Source organism: Mobula birostris, chromosome 1 (assembly GCF_030028105.1).
Source record: "Mobula birostris isolate sMobBir1 chromosome 1, sMobBir1.hap1, whole genome shotgun sequence".
In the NCBI taxonomy this organism is placed as follows: domain Eukaryota; kingdom Metazoa; phylum Chordata; class Chondrichthyes; order Myliobatiformes; family Myliobatidae; genus Mobula; species Mobula birostris.
Genome location: NC_092370.1, coordinates 11674350 through 11692679, shown reverse-complemented (window position 1 = coordinate 11692679; position 18330 = coordinate 11674350). Strand labels below are relative to the sequence as shown.

The window sequence follows — 18330 nt, the reverse complement described above, 5'->3', positions numbered from 1 at the left end:
TCAGGATTGAATCTGGTTGCTGGCATTGTTAGGCAATGGCTCTACTGGCTATGTCACTGTTGCCATCTACTATATTGGCATGCAGTAGAAGCCCGGGTAATTATTCAACTGAAGACTTGATGTTTGCATATCCAAGAGCTGAATAGGCTTTTGGGGACTGAGTTGGGACACAATTGCTACTATTAATTTGGCTGCAGGGGAAATCTTCTCGGAAGCCCTGTTTGGTGAACCTGCATCTTTTAATTTTCAATCAGCCCGATTTTGATGTGACTGATGTCACACTGGCCAGTGCAAACACTGCACATCTTCAACTTGGGAAGCTGTGTCAAATGTTACTATTTATTTAAGACACATATGGAGTCAGACACTAACATTCAAAGTTTCTGTTTAAAACATTCCAGTTGGTTAGACAATTACCCTGACTGGTCCTTTTTAATTGTTTCTTTTCTATGGATAATTAGCATCAGATATCAAAAGTCCTTGAAACCCTCAATTGCCCCCTTTCATTTGTTCCAAAAGAAATGAGATAAGTAATCTCTGCAATAAAAACAAAAACAATTCAAAGTTGAATAAAAGTTATTTTATTTTCTAAAGACCTGAAATGTTTTGTTTTTCTCTCCACAAATGATGGCTTATCTACATATATTTACAGTACTTTGTTTTAGTTCAGGATTCCAACTTTACAATTTCTTGATTACTTTGTTTAGTTTTTTTTTCGCAGCTGCCTCTCTAGTTACATTAACCACTAACTCTGCATTTTCTGTGTCATATTTGAGACCTCGCCTTATTTTAAAATTATCTGCGTTCCACATGGTACTTGCCTCTTAATCTAACCAAACAGTGATCCTGATATTCTTTGGAATATACTTTGTACTTGAATCCAACACATCATAACACTAATTCCATTTGGTAATTGGGGTGCCACAGTAGCTTAGTGGTTAGCATGATGCTGTTACAATTCAGGTATTTGGAGTTGGAAGTTCAATTCCATCGTACTGTGTAAGGAGTTTGTACGTCTTCCCTGTGCTCTGGTTTCCTCCCGCAGTCCAAAGGCATTCTGGTAGTCGGTTAATTGTCCCATGATTAGGCTAGGGTTAAATCGGGAGTTGCTGGGTTGTGCGGCTTAAAGTGTCTGTTCTGAACTGTATCTTTACATAAAATAAACGAGAAAATCTGCAGATGTTGGAAATCTAAGTAACACACACAAAATGCTGGAGGAACTCAGCAGGCCAGGCAACATCTGTGGAAAAGAGTAAAGAGTCGTTGTTTCGGGCCGAGACCATCAGGACTGGAAGATTTGAACTTCTTCATGGAAGAGACTTCGCATTGTAGTAGTCGAATCATAAACTCCTCGAGCAACAAATAATCTGGAGGAATCAGAGTCTGGTTTAATATCACTGCATATGTTGTGAAATTTGTTGTTTTGCTGCGGCTGTACATTGCAATATTAAAACTATTAATGACAATAAGTATTCAGTGCCTATAAAAAAATCCCCCCCCCCCCCCCGATGGGGGGGGGGGAGTTTTCATGTTTTGTTATTTTAAAACATTGAATCACAGTGAATTTAAGTGAATTTAATTTGGGTTTTTTAACACTGTTCAACAGAAAAGACACTTTTGTGTCAAAGTGAAAACAGAAATGAAAGGGTTACCATATGAGGAGCATCTGTCAGCTCTTGGGCTGTATTCCCTGGAGTTCAGGAGAATGAGGGGGGACTCATTGAAACATTCCGAATGTTAAAAAGCCTGGACAGATTAGATATGGCCAAGTTATTTCCCATGGTAGGGGAGTCTAGGTAGGACAAGAGGGCACAACTTCAGGATTGAAGGACGTCCATTTAGGACAGAGATGCGGAGAAATTACTTTAGTCAGAGGGTGGTAAATCTGTGGAATTTGTTGCCACGAGTGGCTGCGGAGGCCTAGCCATTGGGTGCATTTAAGGCAGAGATAGATAGGTTCTTGATTGGCCAGGGCATCAAAGGGTTTGGGGAGTGGGGATGACTGGAAGAATTGGATCAGCCTGTGATTGAATGGCAGGGCAGACTTGATGGGCTGAATAGCCTACTTCTGCTCCTATATCTTATGGTCTTGTAGATGTACAAATGATCTGAATTACAAATATAAAACACAAAATAATTGATTGCATAAGTATTCACCCCCGTCAAGTCAATATTTAGTGGATGCATCTTTGGCAGTAATTATGGCCTTGAGTCTGTGTGGATAGGTCTCTATCATCTTTGTACATCTGGACACTGCAACTTTCCCATTCTTCTTTACAAAACTGCTCAAGCTCTTATAGATTGCATGGGGATCATAAGTGAACAGCCCTTTTCAAGTCCAACCACAGACATTTAATTGGATTGAAGTCTGGGCTCTGACTTGGCCACTGCAGGACATTAATTTTGTTGATTTTAATCCATTCCTGTGTAGCTTTGGCTTTATGCTTGGGGTCATTGTCTTGCTGGAAAACAAATTTTTCCCAAGTCACAATTCTCTTGCATACTACATCAGGTTTTCCTCCAGGATTTCCCTTTATTTTGCTGCATTCATTTTACCCTCTACCTTCACAAGCCTTCCAGGGCCTGCTGCAGTGAAGCATCCCCACAGCATGATGCAGCCACCACCATGCTTCACGGTAGGGATGGTGTGTTTTTGATGTGCAGTGCCTGACTTGTGCCAGATACAGCATTTAGTCTAATAGCCAAAAGGCTCAATTTTGATTTCATAAGACATAGAATCTTCTTCCAGCCGACTTCAGAGTCTCCCACATACCTTCTTGCAAACTCTTAGTCATGATTTCATGTTGTTGTATGCGCAGTCTCACCTTTCTTGGCCACTGAAGCTTGTAACTCCTCCTGAGTTGTTACAGGTCTCCTGGAGGCCTCCCTCACTGGTCCCCTTCTTGCTCAGTCACTTAGTTTTTGAGGATGTCCTGCTATAGGCAGATTTACAGCTGTGCCATATTCTTTGCATTTCTTGATTGACATCACTGTACTCCAAGGGATAATCAGTGACTTGGAAATTTTCTTGTATCCATCTCCTGACTTGTGCTTTTCAATAACCTTTTCACTTAGAGTGTTCTTTTGTCTTCATGGTGTATTTTGTGCCAGGATACTGACTCACCAGCACTTGGTCCTTCCAGTTACAAGTGTAGTTTTACGACAATCAGTTGCATCATCTTGACTGCACACAGGTGATCTCCATTTAACTAATTATGTGACTTCTAAAACCAGTTGGCTGCACCAGTGATGAATTGGTGTGTCATATTAAAGGGGATAAATATTTATGCAATCAATTATTTTGTGTTTTATATTTGTAATTAATTTAGATCACTTAGTAAAGATCTGTTTTCACTTTGGCACGAAAGTCTTTTCCTATTAATCAGCCAAATTAGATCCTGTGATTCAGTGTTGTAAAAGAATAAAACATGAAAACTTCCAAGGTGAGTGAATACTTTTTATAGGCACTGTATATAAAAAGTAAATTTAAAATAGGAAGTTCAAAAGAGAGGGGGAAAATACTGAGGTAGTGTTCATGGGTTCATTGTCCATTCAGAAATCTGATCTTGGAGAGCAAGAAGTTGTTCCTGAAATGTTGAGTGTGTGTCTTCAGGCTCCTGTACCACTTCCTTAATGGTAGTAATGAGAGTAGGCCAGGTCCTGGGTGATGGGGGACCTTAACGATTGATGCCACATTTATGAGGTGTCACTTTTTGAAGTTCCTGGATGCTGGGCAGGGTAGTGACCATGATGGAGCTGGCAGAGTTTACACCTTTATCCAGCTTGTTTCCAATCCTGTGAGTGGCCCCTCCACACCAGACAGTGATGCAACCAATTAGAATGCTTTCCACAGTACATCTGTAGAAATTTGCCAATGTCTTTGATATACTAAGTCTCCTCAAACTCTTAATGAAATATTGCTGCTGTCGTGCCTTTGTTATTAGAAGATGAGAATATTAGAAAGTTTTTGACAAGAACAGGCCATTTGGCCCAACAAACTTGCCAAAATCTTATTTACATAGTTTTGAAATCATTACCGAGTTTAGATTTGAAGGTCTCTAAGGTACTACTCTCAACACACAATTATGTAGTTCATTCCATTTGTCCACAGCTCACTGGCATCAATATGTTAGCCCCAGGATAGATCCACAGAGACGTTGACACCCAGGAACTTGAAACTGTTCACCCTTTTCCACTTCTGGTCCCTCAGTGAGAACCGGTGTGTGTTCCCTCAACTTTTCTTCCTGAAGTCCACAATCAATTCCTCTGTCTTACTGACATTGTGCCAGGTTGATGTGACACCACTCAACCAGCTGATACATCCTCTTCCTTTATGTCTCCTCATCTGAAATTTTGCCAACAATAGTTGTCATTGGCAGATTTATAGAACTCAGCAGATCGAGCAATAAATGTTAATGGGGATAAAGGGATTGTCAATGATTGAAATTGAAGCCCTGTATCAAGACTCAACAATTCCTTTCCTCCCACAGATAATGCTCAACTTAGAATTCCTCCAGCATGTTGTTTGTTGCTTCAGATCCAACCCTTGTGTGTTTTTTAAAGCTCCTGTATACCTGTTGGCAGAAGGCAGTAGAGAGAAAAGGAAGTAGCCAAGGTAGTAGACATCCTTGATGATATTAAGTTTCCTGAGACAAAGTACTGTGAAGATGGTCGTGTATGTGCTGTATGACAGTGACTACTAGGGGAACATTATATTGCAGTTGTTTATGTCGTGGGTGAGGCTTCACTTAGAGGACGGTGTTCAAGTTTGGTCACTGTGTTGTAGGAGAGATGTAGTTAAACTGGAAAGAGTTACTTATTCCTTGTAATGTTCAAAGTAACATTATTGTAAATGTTTTGTCACTATGAAATTCATTTTCTTGCAGACAGTTGTAAGGAAAAAGAAATACAATAGAATTTTACAGAAAACTATATAAATATACAAAGACTTGAAAACAACCAATGCGCAAAAGAAAAACTACAAATAAAAATAATACTGTGAACGTGAGCTGTAAAGGAGCCTTGAAAGTGAGTCTGTAGGTTGGAGTATCAGTTCAGAGTTGAGGTGAGTGAAGATATCCATGCTGGTTCAGGAGCCTGATGGTTGTAGGTTAATAACTGTTCCTGAGCCTAGTGGTGTGGGACCCAAGGCTCATATACCTTCTGTACAATGGTAGTTGCAGGAAGAGAGCGTGACCTTGTGACGGATGCTGCTTTCTTGTGGCAGTGCTCTATGTAATTGTTCTGAATGGTGAGGAGGGATTTACCTACGAAGGACTGGACTGTGTGCACCTCTTTCTGTAGCCTTTTCCATTCTTGCACGTGGGTGTAGTTGGAGAATAAGGGCAACCTTCTAGAAAGTGTTTAAAATTATGAATGGCAGGGATAAAGTGGATGGTAACAGTCTTTTCCCCAGTATAAGGGAATCCATAGCTAGAGGATATGGGTTTAAGGCAGGGGTCCCCAACCCTTTTTGCACCACAGACCAGTTTATTATTGACAATATTCCTGTGGACCGGCCGACCCCGGGGGTGGGGGGAGGTTGCCAACGGACAAGAGTAGCAGTCAAATATGTTGTGTTTACCCTGAGGAAAGACTACCATGACCATGAAGCCTTGCGCGGGCACCAGTGTGCGCATGCATATACGTGCCCTTTTTTTTCCCTACAAATTGTTTTTGGTGATTCTGTTCGGGGGGGGAGGGAGGGTGGGGGTTAATCATGACTGGAATATCGGTGATAAGTGGCTAATACACTCAATTTGGTTTCTAAAAGGGTTTATCTAACACAGCGCATATTTTCCTTGCATGAATATAGTGATAAGTCAATTATCAGGGGAGGACAGGGGAGCTTGAAGTAAGTGTTGAAAGAACTTCCAGTAGAAGTGGTAGAGTCAGGTTCGATATTATCATTTAAAGAAAAATTGGATAGGTATATGGACAGGAAAGGAATGGAGGGTTATGGGCTGAGTGCAGGTCGGTGGGACTAGATGAGAGTAGCGTTTGGCATGGACTAGAAGGGCAGAGATGACCTGTTTCCGTGCTGTAATTGTTATATGGTTATATAAGTAAGTCAATAGCATCATAACATTTTAAGTAACGTTTGTATATTAAACACACAGCACATATTTTCCCCTTATGAACATATAAAATCATTGCAACACACCCAATATCGCTGAATCACTGGGAGCCCTGGGATTGTTTTCCTGCAACAAGACGGTGCCATCGAGGGGTGATGGGAGACAGAGATACTCGAAGGGGGTTCCTTATGTCCAGTCTATTCCGCAATTTAGTTTTCGTTGCATTCATTGCAGAGATATGTTGGAAATGGAAGCAACGTTTTCAGTGCTTTCATGGCTATCTCAGGATATTTAGCCTTGACTTTGACCCAGAATGCCGGCAGAGATGTTATGTCAAACATACTTTTCAGCCCACTGTCATTTGCAAGCTCAGGGAGCTGATCTCCTTCCCGCGCTGACATGGATGATACGTGCGTAATGACCTTGCGTGCGTTCAAGTTTAACACTGGGCATGACAGGGAATGATGAAAGGTGCAGCTGACTCATATCGCCAAATCATATCGTTTCCTCGCAGCCCGGTACCGGTCCACGGCCCGGTGGTTGGGGACCGCTGGTTTAAGGTTACAGGAGAAAGATTTAAAAAGGACATGAGGGGCAACTTTTTCCACACACATGGTGAGTATATGTGATGAGCCAGAGGGAGTGGTTGAGGCAGGTGCAGTAGTATCATTTACGTAGTACTTGGATCGGTGGTATGTGGAGGGGTGGAACTGAGGGCAGAAAATTGGGCTACCTGGGTAGATACTGTGATCAGCATGGATTTGTTGGGCTGAAAGGTCATTATTCATGCTACATTACTCAATGACACATAAACAGGGAACTGCTATGTCACGTACATCGAGGTTAATAGAGTCCTAGATTAAACAAAATTGCTAGAAACTTTGGAGCAGAAATCCTGGTTGCTCATATTCACCTTCCTTTATTGTTGCACCACTGCAGGTCCTTATGTTATAACGCAGATGAAAAATTGCCCCAGGTTCAATTTTTAATGGTCTTAAGCAGCACGGTTAAAAAAAAAACCTATGCACACCAAGATATTATATTAATTTTCAATGATGAATGAGGTATCTCTGGAATATCAGAATCAGGTTTATTATCACTGGCATGTGACGTGAAATTTTGAGCTTTGAAACAAAAGATTCATTGTTTCAAAAAGCAACCTAATTTATCATTTCTACTCTAGAGTATAGTTCGAGTTGTATTCCATGACCGGAGACTCCAATACACAGAGCATCAGCAGCTGGAAGGCTGGAAATGGAACCGCCCTGGTGACAGACTCCTTGATTTGGGTGAGTTTGCTACAATCTCACGTTCTTTTTCAGTTGTGGTCTCTGTGGTGCGTTCATGTAATGGTGAGTTACAGGCATAAATTGTTGAATTAGATAATAAGGGCTAGAATTAACCCATTCAGCTCATCCAGTCTGCTCTATCATTCCATCATAGCTGATTTACTATCTTTCTCAACCCCATTCTCCAGCCTTCTCTCTGTAACCTATGACGTCCTGACTAATTAAGAGCGTATCAACCACCACGTTATATATAGCAATAACTTGGCCTCCACAGCTGTCTGTGGCCATGAATGCCATAAATTAGCATGCTCTGGCTAAAGAAATTCCTCCTTATCTCTGTTCTAAATGGATGTCCCTCACTTCTCAGGCTGTGCCCTTTGACCCTAGACTTCCCCACTATAAGAAACACTGGCTCCACACCCACTTTTTCTAGGCGTTTCAATGAGATTTGCTCTCTCCTCCCCCCGCCCCCCCATTCTTCTAAACTTCAGTGAGTACAGCGCTAGAGCCATCAAACACCGATATTAGTTAAGAGACCCAACACTGCTCACAATACTGCAAATGTGGTTTGACTGATGATCGAAATGAATGCTGATATTGCATTTGCCTTCCTTACCGCTGACTTGACGTGCAAGTTAACCTTATATATAGTACAGTTATATATAATTTTCATGTCTTTTATCAATGATAATCATGATTCAGAATCAGGCTTAATATCATGAGCATATGTTGTGAAATTTGTTAGTGGCAGCAGTACAATGTGATCCATGATAAATAGAAAAAAAATTGAATTACAGTAAGTATATATGTACATAGATAAATTAAGAATAGTGGTGCAAAAACAGAAATGGGGAAAAAAAAAGTGAGGTGTTCATGGGTTCCAGTGTCTGTTTTGAAATCAGATGGCAGAGGAGAAGAAGCAGTTTCTGAATCACTGAGTGTGTGCCTTCAAGTTTCTGTACCTCCTTTCTGACATAAGGGTAAGGGTCAGTGACACAGAGTTGAGTAAAAAGTATTTTAAGGTTTAATTTGCTGTGGGGAATGAAAGCTCATGTACCAAGGTAATTTAAAGGTATTTTTTATTTTATTTTATTATATTATTTAGAGATACAACGTGGAACAGGCCCTTCTGGCCCAATGAGCAGAAATGCCAGGCAACTCATCTATTTAATATGAGCTGAATCATAGGACAATTTTACAATAACCAATTAACCTACTAACCAGTATGCCTTTGGACTGTGGGAGGAAACTGGAGAACCCAAAGGAAACCCACATGTTTCATGGGGTGGGGGGGCATGCAAAGCCCTTGCAGACGGCACAGGAATTGAACTCAAAACTCTGGAATGCCCTGAGCTGTGATAGCGTCGTACTAACTGCTACGCTACTGTGGCACCCTTGGGGGAGGAATAAGTAAAGATTAGTAGAGAAAAAGAATCATTTTTAATAAATGCAAGAGTTGTAAAGGTCCATGGGAAAAACTGAGATCTGTTTTGGAGACCCTGGATGGCATACGTCCGTAATTTCCTGAAAGTGGCTACATATTTACATAAGGTGCGATAGAAGGCAGTTGGCATGCTGGACTTCATTGACATTGAGAAGGGCGGCATGGTAGCGTAATGCTTAGCACAATGATTTACAGCAGCAGTCCCCAAACTCTGGGCCGCGGACCGGTACCGGGTCGCAAAGCATGTGCTACTGGGCTGTGAGGAAACGATATGATTTGGCGATATGAGACAGCTGCACCTTTCCTCATTCCCTGTCACGGCCACTGATCAGCCATTACGCACGCGAGGGCATGACCCGCGCGTCATCTGTGTCAGCATGGGAAGGAGATCAACTCCTCGAGCTTGCAAATGAAGGCGGGCTGAAAAGTATGTTTGACATAATATCTCTGATGGCATTCTGGATCAAAGTCAAGGCTGAATATCCTGAGATAGCCACGAAAGCACTGAAAATGTTGCTTCCATTTCCAACGTATCTCTGCAATGAATGCAACGAAAACTAAATTGTGGAATAGACCGGACATAAGGAACCCCATTCGAGTATCGCTGTCTCCCATCACCCCTCGATAGGACCATCTTGTTGCAGGAAAACAAGCCCAGGGCTCCCACTGTTTCAGCGATATTGGTGTGTTGCAATGATTTTATATGTTCATACAGGGAAAATATGTGCTGTGTGTTTAATATCCAAACGTTACTTAAAATGTTACGAGGCTATTGACTTGCGTATATAACCATAGAACAATTACAGCACGGAAACAGGCCCTTCTAGTCCGTGCGGAACGCTACTCTCACCTAGTCCCACCGACCTGCACTCAGCCCATAACTCTCCATTCCTTTCCTGTCCATATACCTATCCAATTTTTCTTTAAATGATAATATATGATATATGATAATATCAAACCTGCCTCTACCACTTCTGCTGGAAGTTTGTTCAACACTTACTTCAAGCTCCCCTGTCTTCCCCCGATAATTGATTTATCACTATATTCGTGCAAGGAAAATATGTGCTGTGTGTTTAATATTAAATTCGTTAGATAAACCCTTTTAGAAATGAAATTGAGTGTATTAGCAACTTATCACCTACGTTCCAGTCGTGATTAACATCCCCCCCGACAGAATCGCCAAAAACGATTTGTAGAGAAAATTCGGCATGTTACATGTACGCGGATGTGCACTGGTGCCCGCGCAAGTCTTCATGGTCATTGTAGTCTTTCTCGGGGTAAACCCAACGTATTTGACTGCTACTCTTGTCCGTCGGCAACCCTCCCCCTGGGTCCGCTGGTCCGCAAGAATATTGTTAATATTAAACCGGTCCGCAGTGCAAAAAAGGTTGGGGACCCCTGATTTACAGTATAGGCAACCTGGGTTCAATTCCCACCACCAGCTGTGAAGAGTTTGTGCATTCTCTCCATAATCATGTGGTTTTCCTCCAGCTTTCCTCCCACAGTTCAAAGATGCATCAGTTGGTAGGTTAATTGGTCATTGTTAATCGTCCCATGCTTAGACTAGGATTAAATCAGGGGATTTCTGGGCCATGCAGCTCGAAGTGCCGGAAAAGCCCTCAATAAATTAGTCAATCAATAAGTAAGAGTCAAAAGTCATGTTGCAGGTTGACTTGGAGTGCTGTGCAGATTTTATTGTCACATTACAGGAAGAATATGGAAGCTCTGGAGTGGGCGCTGAAGAGTTACATCAAGATGTTTTCTAGATTAAGGATCCTTGGCTTACAAGGAGAAGTTGGACAAACTTGGACTGATTTCTCTGGAATGTTGGAGATTAATAGAAAAATCTGAGAGGCATAGCTAGGTGAAGAATATTGGAGCTTGGAGAGGCAGACAGTTGCTTGAAATCTGAAACAAAAAATATTCCAGAAAATATCCAGTGTTGTCCCTCTGACTCCACCAGGAGTTCATGCTAGACAAAGAAACAATTTGAACAAAAGTTTAATGCAACTCAGTCTTGTACTTAAATCTCATAAAGCATACAAGAATTCAATTAACCTTGATAACTTTCCATGACCTTGGGTGTATCTTGCTACTCAGCATGTTAAATCATAAAATGTCTTACTTGGACTCTGATACTGGTGCAGGATGAACTAGCCTGGTTTATTTTGATGGGCTGCAGTCATGAGTTTTGAAGTGGAGCCCCAGGGCTATGCTCAAATGTAATTGTTCACCAATTGCTGATGTACTCTGTTTGCTTTTTTTGTTTTTACGCCAATCTTTTTCACAGTGCTACAGTTCCATATGCCAACTGTGCCTGTCAGCACAGAAAAGCGGGATGTTATTTGTGATTAAATTGTTTTCTTGAGTGAGTATCATGACTAGTCTAACCATCGGTTTAAACAAGACAATTTAAGTGGTTCAGCATGGACTAAATGGGCTGAAGGTCCTGTTTTTGTGCTGTAGTTTTCTATGACTATTCTGCTGTTTTAACCTCGACCCCTCTTATATCTTATTACTGACATGGCAACAAATTGTTCCGACCGCTGTTGAGACCTGGATACCATGGGAAACGCCTGCTGTGTTCACCAGCAACTTTGATGTGTGCTGATGGGAAATTTTTAGTTTCTTATCTCATACAACCAAATGGTCCCTATCTTGCTGGTTCCAAGACTGTTAGCCTTTTCACACTTTGAGCACAGCACTGAGAATAATGAAGCCTCGCAACTGTTTCCTTTCTTCATGAGGTTTAGTTTCAATTTAATTGCTCATGGGTGGCCTCTCAAGACTTTCCAACTCACAATTCTGTGTGCAGTCATGGGTTAAAGGGCCCTTGCCTGTGTTCTACTTTTCTATCTATCAATAAGTACAGAAAACATCCTAGTTAAGCAATCAATTCTCTATGATTTATAGAACACAACATAGAACAGTACAACAGATTATAGGCCCTTCAGCCCAAATTTTGTGCTGATCTTTTAACCTTCTCCAAGGTCAATGTAACACTTGTCTTCACATGGCTCTCCATTTTTCTATCATTTGTGTGCCTATCTAAGAGTCTCTTAAAAGTTTTAATGTATCTGCCCATACCACCATCCCTGTCTGAATGTTCAGTGCACCCACTTTGTGTTTGTTATATGTATCTATATACTAAAATTCTCATGCTCTGTTTGTCTGTTTGTGACTTCCAATTAGCCCAAACGGTGCATTACAGCGGCACTTTTTTTTTTGACTAAATCAACTTAAAATGCGCTAACTTACAGAATGCATGCAAAGTTCAGGGTTATATATGCGTATAAAATTGCTCACTCATCAATCAACAGGCCCTGCTTTCCACAACCCAAGCTGATTCCACCTTCCATGGAAACAGCGATGCAACACCATGACGCATGAACACGGCCAGCCTCAGCAGCCCCTCATGATGCTCACAGCAGCAAAAGGGCAGGGCTATCACGTCCATTTAGGAGAGCGCCAACCACATCATCAAGAAAAATCAGCATCCCGGAGGCTTTGGTGTTACTGCTTCGTATCTTCTATCAAGCATCAGGGTAAAAAAAAAGTATGGACAATCTAATTATGCTGCGTGGAAAGGGAAAGAGAAGGGGGGCATTGTTGTCAAGAGATGATGCCAAACGTCGTCGGGAAGCGGCAAGGAGAGGGGGAGAACAACAATCGGATGAGGCCAGGGCCACACGACTCCAGGATCAAAGAGTCAGGACAAAAAAGATGAAAGAAGAAGAGACAGCAGAGGAGAGAACAAGAATCGGATCTGGCCAGGGCCGCACGACTCCAGGATCAGAGAGAAAGAACAAATGGTAGAAGAGATGAAGAGACGAAGGATGAAAGGGCTGCACACCTCCAGAATGACAAAAACAGGCAGAGAAGGAGGAGAGAGGAAGAGGCAGAGGAGAAAGGGAAAGATCAACTCGAGAATATGCGGTGAAGAGTACCCTATTGAATAATGAACAAAGAGCAGTATATGAATATATGTGCAACTGCTTGGAAAGGAATCTCTCTTTAATGATTTTCACTGATGCACCAGGAGGAATGGGCAAGACATTTATCATCAACTTGGTCCTCGCTAAAGTTAGGGGAGATGGAGGTGTTGCTACTGCTGTAGCATCATCAGGTAATGCAGCAACATTGATGCCTGGTGGTAGGACAGCACATTCAAGATTCAAAATACCCCTTAAAGTCAATGAAGGTGCCCTTTGTAACATCGATTTAAAAACATCAATACTGCAAATTTACTCCAAAATGTGAGGCTTATTGTCTTGGGATGAGTACCCCATGATTAGGAGGGAGAGCTTCGAAACCGTGGACATCTCTTCATGATGTATGCAGCAAGAATGAGGCCTTCGGGTGTATTTTAACCATTTGCTGTGGCGATTTCCATCTGCTTCTAGCAGTTGTGAAATGTGGAAATGATGCTGATGTGGAGAATCATACATAAAAAAATCCTACTTATGGAGAAGCTTCATCAAGTTTCAACTGAAGAGAAACATGATTGAGTGAGGGAGAAGGATGATATTCTGAGTTCTTATTGGATGTTGGAGGAGACAAGATGTTGAAAAATGAAAACGATGAAATCGAATTACCTGAAGATATGATTCTGCCAGCAAAAACTATGGAAGAATGCATTGATTTCATCTACCCGACATTCGACAGTCCTGCAGAACTATTCTTGAGGAATTCTATGTTGGTTCCTCTCAATGAAATGATGTGAAAAATAAACTTCACATGCATTAGACGCTTCCCCGGAATCATGAAAGAATACTGTTCCTTCCATACCGTAAGTGAAGGAGCTAACGCCACTCATTTTCCAACAGAATTCCTTGATGCGGTCGAACTCTCTGGATTGCCACCACATAAACTGGAATTGAAGAGGAGATCGATCTCCCATCATTTCAATGAGGAACTTGGATCCACCAAGGTTTTGCAATGGAACGCGAATGATGCACGACAATCTCATCGTAGCAAAGATAAACATTGGTGCATTTGAAAATGACATTGTCATGATCCCAAGAATTACTCTCTATTTATCAGAAGGGGAAGATGTCCCTCTTCAGCGGAGCCAGTTCCCGATACAGTCATGCTTTGCTATGACTGTACATAAGGTGCAAGGCCAAACCATGGAGAGTGTGCTGATTTTTCTGGAGAAACCGGTGTTCCAGCATGGTCAGCTGTATGTGGCTTTAAGTGGGGGAAAAATAAATGAAAACGTTAGAATATTCTTGAAGGGTGGCAGATCAGCCAGAAATGTTGTCATCAGAAGTGTCCTTCGTTAAACAAGGAGGAGCTATATTTGTCTTGCTACGTGTCTTTCTTCTTTAATAAACTGAGTTTTTCTTCTTTAATTTCCAAAGCACATCACATCAGACTGCACTAGCTTTCTCTCAAAGGGTGCCCCAATGGGTCACCTAGTTATCTAGTGTGCACAGACACCGACACCTCTGACTTCCCCTATACTTCAATCACCTTGAAATTTCTCCCTCTCTATTAGCCATTTCAGCCCTGGGAAAAAGCCACTGCCTGTCCACTTGATCTATTGCTTTTTAACCTACTCAGATCAATCTGACCTTTCCCTCCAAATAAAATAGTTATGCCCCCTTGTGCTAACAATTTCCGCATTGGGGGATAAGTCTCTGGCTAACCACTTGATCTATGCCTCTTAACATCTTGTACATCTCTATCAAGTGACATCTCATCCTTCACTCCAAAGAGAAAACCCTTAGCACATTCAACCTATCTTTGTAGGACTTCCTGTCCAATCCTGACAGCATCCAGGGAAAGATTCTCTATACCCTGTCTAAAGTTTCCACATCAATTCTATAATGAGAGAAATGACGAGTTTTCTTGAAGAACTTCACAGACTATTAACTATTCTTGTGTGTGACTTCTCAAACTGGAAATACTGTCTGGAATTCTGAGATGGAAGTTTTATGGAACTTAGAAAAATAAAGGGTGGTACTACTACTACTACTACTACTACTTCGACTCGGGCCTAGGGGGCCGGCGTTGGGCAGGATGACGGACTCTCCACTTCTCCCTCCCCCTCATCAGTGTGTTCAGTTCATCTACATTAGCCGTGCCGCTGTCTTCTAGGAGCGTGTTGACCATAGTCTTGGGAGGGCACCCAGGATTCATCCTCTCCTGCTTGGGCTCCCATATGATGACTAGGCTGGCAAGTAGCTCGGGGTGGTGTAGACAGTGCCCTGCTAGTTGCAGTCTTCTCGCCTCGATTTTAGTGGTGAGCATCGGTAGGTCATTATAGAGCTTGATGTTCGTCGTGCTGTTGCCAACTCACATCAAGAACCATCTGGAGCATTCGTGTATAGCAACCATCTAGAGACTTTCGCATAGTCTTGGTGAGTGTCCACGTCTCGCATCCCTATATGAGAATGGACTCTATGACTGCTATGAAGATCCTCTTAAGCCCTCTGGTCAGGTTCGACTTCCAGATTTCCTTCATGTCGTTCATAGCCCTCCATGCCAGTGCCTTCCGTATCTTTATGTCCTTCTCCGAACTCATCATTCTTGACCCGAAATACTTGTCAACGACTTTCTTAATGGTGTCATTCTTTACGGTCTTGAGAGTACCTTCATTGCAGTTAAACACCATGTCCGCTGTCTTTTTAGCGTTTAGGTGAAGTCTAACTTTATTGAACTCAATTTCCACTTTTGTCAGTAGCTGCTGTGTTTCCTCCATCTGGTCAGAGAGCAGGACTATGTTATCTGCAAAATCAAGATCTGTGAGCATAACTGGTCTGACCCTTTTGGTTCGTCGTGGTTTTATGGTAAAACCAAGCTTGTCATGATCTTTGGTAGCTTGATGCAGAGCGTAATCAAGGACGATTATAAAGATGTAGGGTGCCAGAGTGTCTCCTTGCAGCTCAGCAGCTAGGAGCTCCAACACTGCTGTTTCTCCGTCTGGTGATTCAACTTTTGCCATGGTTTTGGTATAGCTGGACTCTATTGCTCTCAGTAGACGGTCTGGCACTCCATAAGCTTTCAGGATCTTCCGCATTTTACCTCGGTGAATGGAGTCAAAAGCTTTGCGAAAATCGATGTAAACAAGCACGGCTGGTAGGTTGTTCTTGACTTCCTCGATGATCCTACGGAGAGCAAATATTTGCATTACTGTTGTGCACTCTGCTGAAAACCGTTCTGATTGAATCCTAGCTTAGGGTCAATGGCGGTGCGAATCCTGTTCAAGATCATCCGATTATATAACTTTGCTAAGATGCAGGTCAAGCTGATACCGTGGTAGTTATCTGTCTTTGTGAGGGATCCAGACTTGGGGACTGGGATAATGTTTGAGAGTGACCACTGTTCTGGTTTGTCACCTTTCATCAGTGCTGTATTACAAATGTCCAGCAAGATGTCGTCCAGGTCACAGTTCTTCAGGACATCTGGTGTTATTCCATCTGATCCAACACTCCTGCCCTGTTTGAGTGCACATTTGGCTGCCTTCAGTTCCTCAATGGTGAACGTGCCGTCATCGATGTCGACTTGCGTTAGTATCGTGGGTATGTCCTCCTCCTCTTCTATGTTGGAGGGCTTCCCAGCAGGTTCTTAAAGTGGGTAAACCATGTCTGGACATGGTCCTCTGCTGTTTTACCCCTTATTTGACCTGATGGGGACTTAGTCCATCTACTGATCCCATTGACTAGGCGCCATGCTTCTCCATATCTTCATTAGCAGCGTCTACCTTGCTAATCCTCTCAGCTAGTTCCTCTTACTTCAGTCGGTCGTAGGTGGCAAAGAGATTCTTCTTTGCTGTCTTGAACTTGTCTCTTAGCTCTTCTGTTTCGCTCCTAAGTTCAGCATGACGAGCATTGACCACGCTTCTTGCTGCGATGACATCAGCATGTTTCGAGATCCAGCTCTTCTTGATTCGCTTCACAGTAGGCAAACTCTTTGTTGCATCTGTATGTGCGTCTATGAGCCATTGATAGCAGTCGGAGGCAGTCTCTTCCTTCTCCCTTTCCAGTAGGCCGAAGCAATTTCTCAGCTCCACTGTAGTGGGCTGGAAGAATAGGTTGTGAGGAGAATGCCTTCCAGTCTACCTTCTCCTTGGGACCTGTGGCTTTGGATTGCCGCAGGCTCAGTCTCACTTGCATTGACAGTACTGTGGTCAGAACTGATCGAGTTGAAGGTGCTGTAGGCTTCTGTGTTGATCTCACAAATACGCCATTTGGTTCTTACGAGGATGTAATCCAGCTGTTTCCTGTAGATGGAGGCTCTGTTCTTGTATGTCCATAGTTTATCAGCTCGCTTCTTGAATTGTGTGTTGGCGACAATGAGACTGTGTTCCTGGATGAAATCATCCAGGTATTGTCCACTTCTGTTGGTAAAGTCTTGGTATGAGTATGGACCATCTTCCAGTCCAACCTGGGCATTAAAATCGCCAAGCACAGCCAGGAAGTTATGTGCTGGTATTGAGGTGACAGCTTCGTGAATTTTACTGTAGAAGGCCTCCACCTCCTTCTCGTCGCTGCAAGGGCTATGCAATAGGGTAATTTTAGGCAGTTTTCTCCCCCTTTTATTTCTAGAATAGGTTACATGGTTGGCACAATTTTGTGGGCTGAAGGGCCTGTAATGTGCTGTAGATTTCTATGTTCTATATGTTCTAAACCATTTTTTTTCTCAGAATGAATTTTGCTTTTGTAAAGTTGGCATTGCCTCCCGTTATACTTTTGGGTTTAATTGTTAGCGATGCGGCTACACTCAGCAGGTAAAGCAGCATCTGTGGAGAGTGGATAAACTAAATAAAGGTGGAATATCTTGTGTCAGGATTGAAACAAACTGGAGAAACTAGTTATCTGAAATAGTTGCATTCCGAATTGAGTCCCAGGGCTACAAAATTCCAGATGCAAGCTGAAGTGATGTTCCTGGAGCTTACAAACAAGAGAAAATCTGCAGCTGCTGGAAATCCAACCAACGCACACAAAAAAGAGAAAATCTGCAGATCACACAAAATGCTGGAGGAACTCAGCAGGCCAGGCAGCATCTATGGAAAAGAGTATTGTCGATGCTTCAGGCCAAAACAAGGGTCCGCCAGAAAAAGTGGGATCTCCCAGTGGCCACCCATTTTCATTCCACTTCCCATTCCCATTCCAATATGTCCATCCATGGCCTTCTTCACTGTCGTGATGAGGCCACACTTGGGTTGGAGGAACAACATCTTATATTCTGTTTGGGTAGCTTCCAAACTTGTGGCATGAATGCTCCCGCCCTCCCCTCTTTTCCTCTCTCACCTTATCTCCTTGCCTGCCCATTGCCTCCCTGCCTTTCTTCCATGGCCTTCTGTCTCTTTCACCAGTCAACTTCCCAGCTCTTTACTTCATCCTTCCCTTTCCAGGTTTCACCTATCATCTTGAGTTACTCCAGCATTTTGTGTGTGTTTCCTGGAGCTCACAGTGGGTTTTGTGGGGAGAGAATATGCTGCTTGAGAAAGAGGCCAGAGTGGCTGGGGAGGAGTCATTTGAACGGAAGCTTGGAATGACCCTTGCAAAGCATT

The 18330-nt window shown here is 42.6% G+C and overlaps 1 protein-coding gene across 6 annotated transcripts in view; it reads left to right on the top strand.

Annotated features, from left to right (window-relative positions):
• LOC140194927 (upstream-binding protein 1-like) overlaps positions 1-18330 on the top strand; it is a 107618-nt gene that overhangs the window by 29417 nt on the left and 59871 nt on the right. For all 6 annotated transcript variants that reach the window (XM_072252342.1, XM_072252361.1, XM_072252352.1 and 3 more), the window contains exon 4: positions 7261-7366. In XM_072252342.1, coding sequence (XP_072108443.1) covers positions 7261-7366 — 106 coding nt within the window. The remainder of the gene's footprint in view (positions 1-7260; positions 7367-18330) is intronic.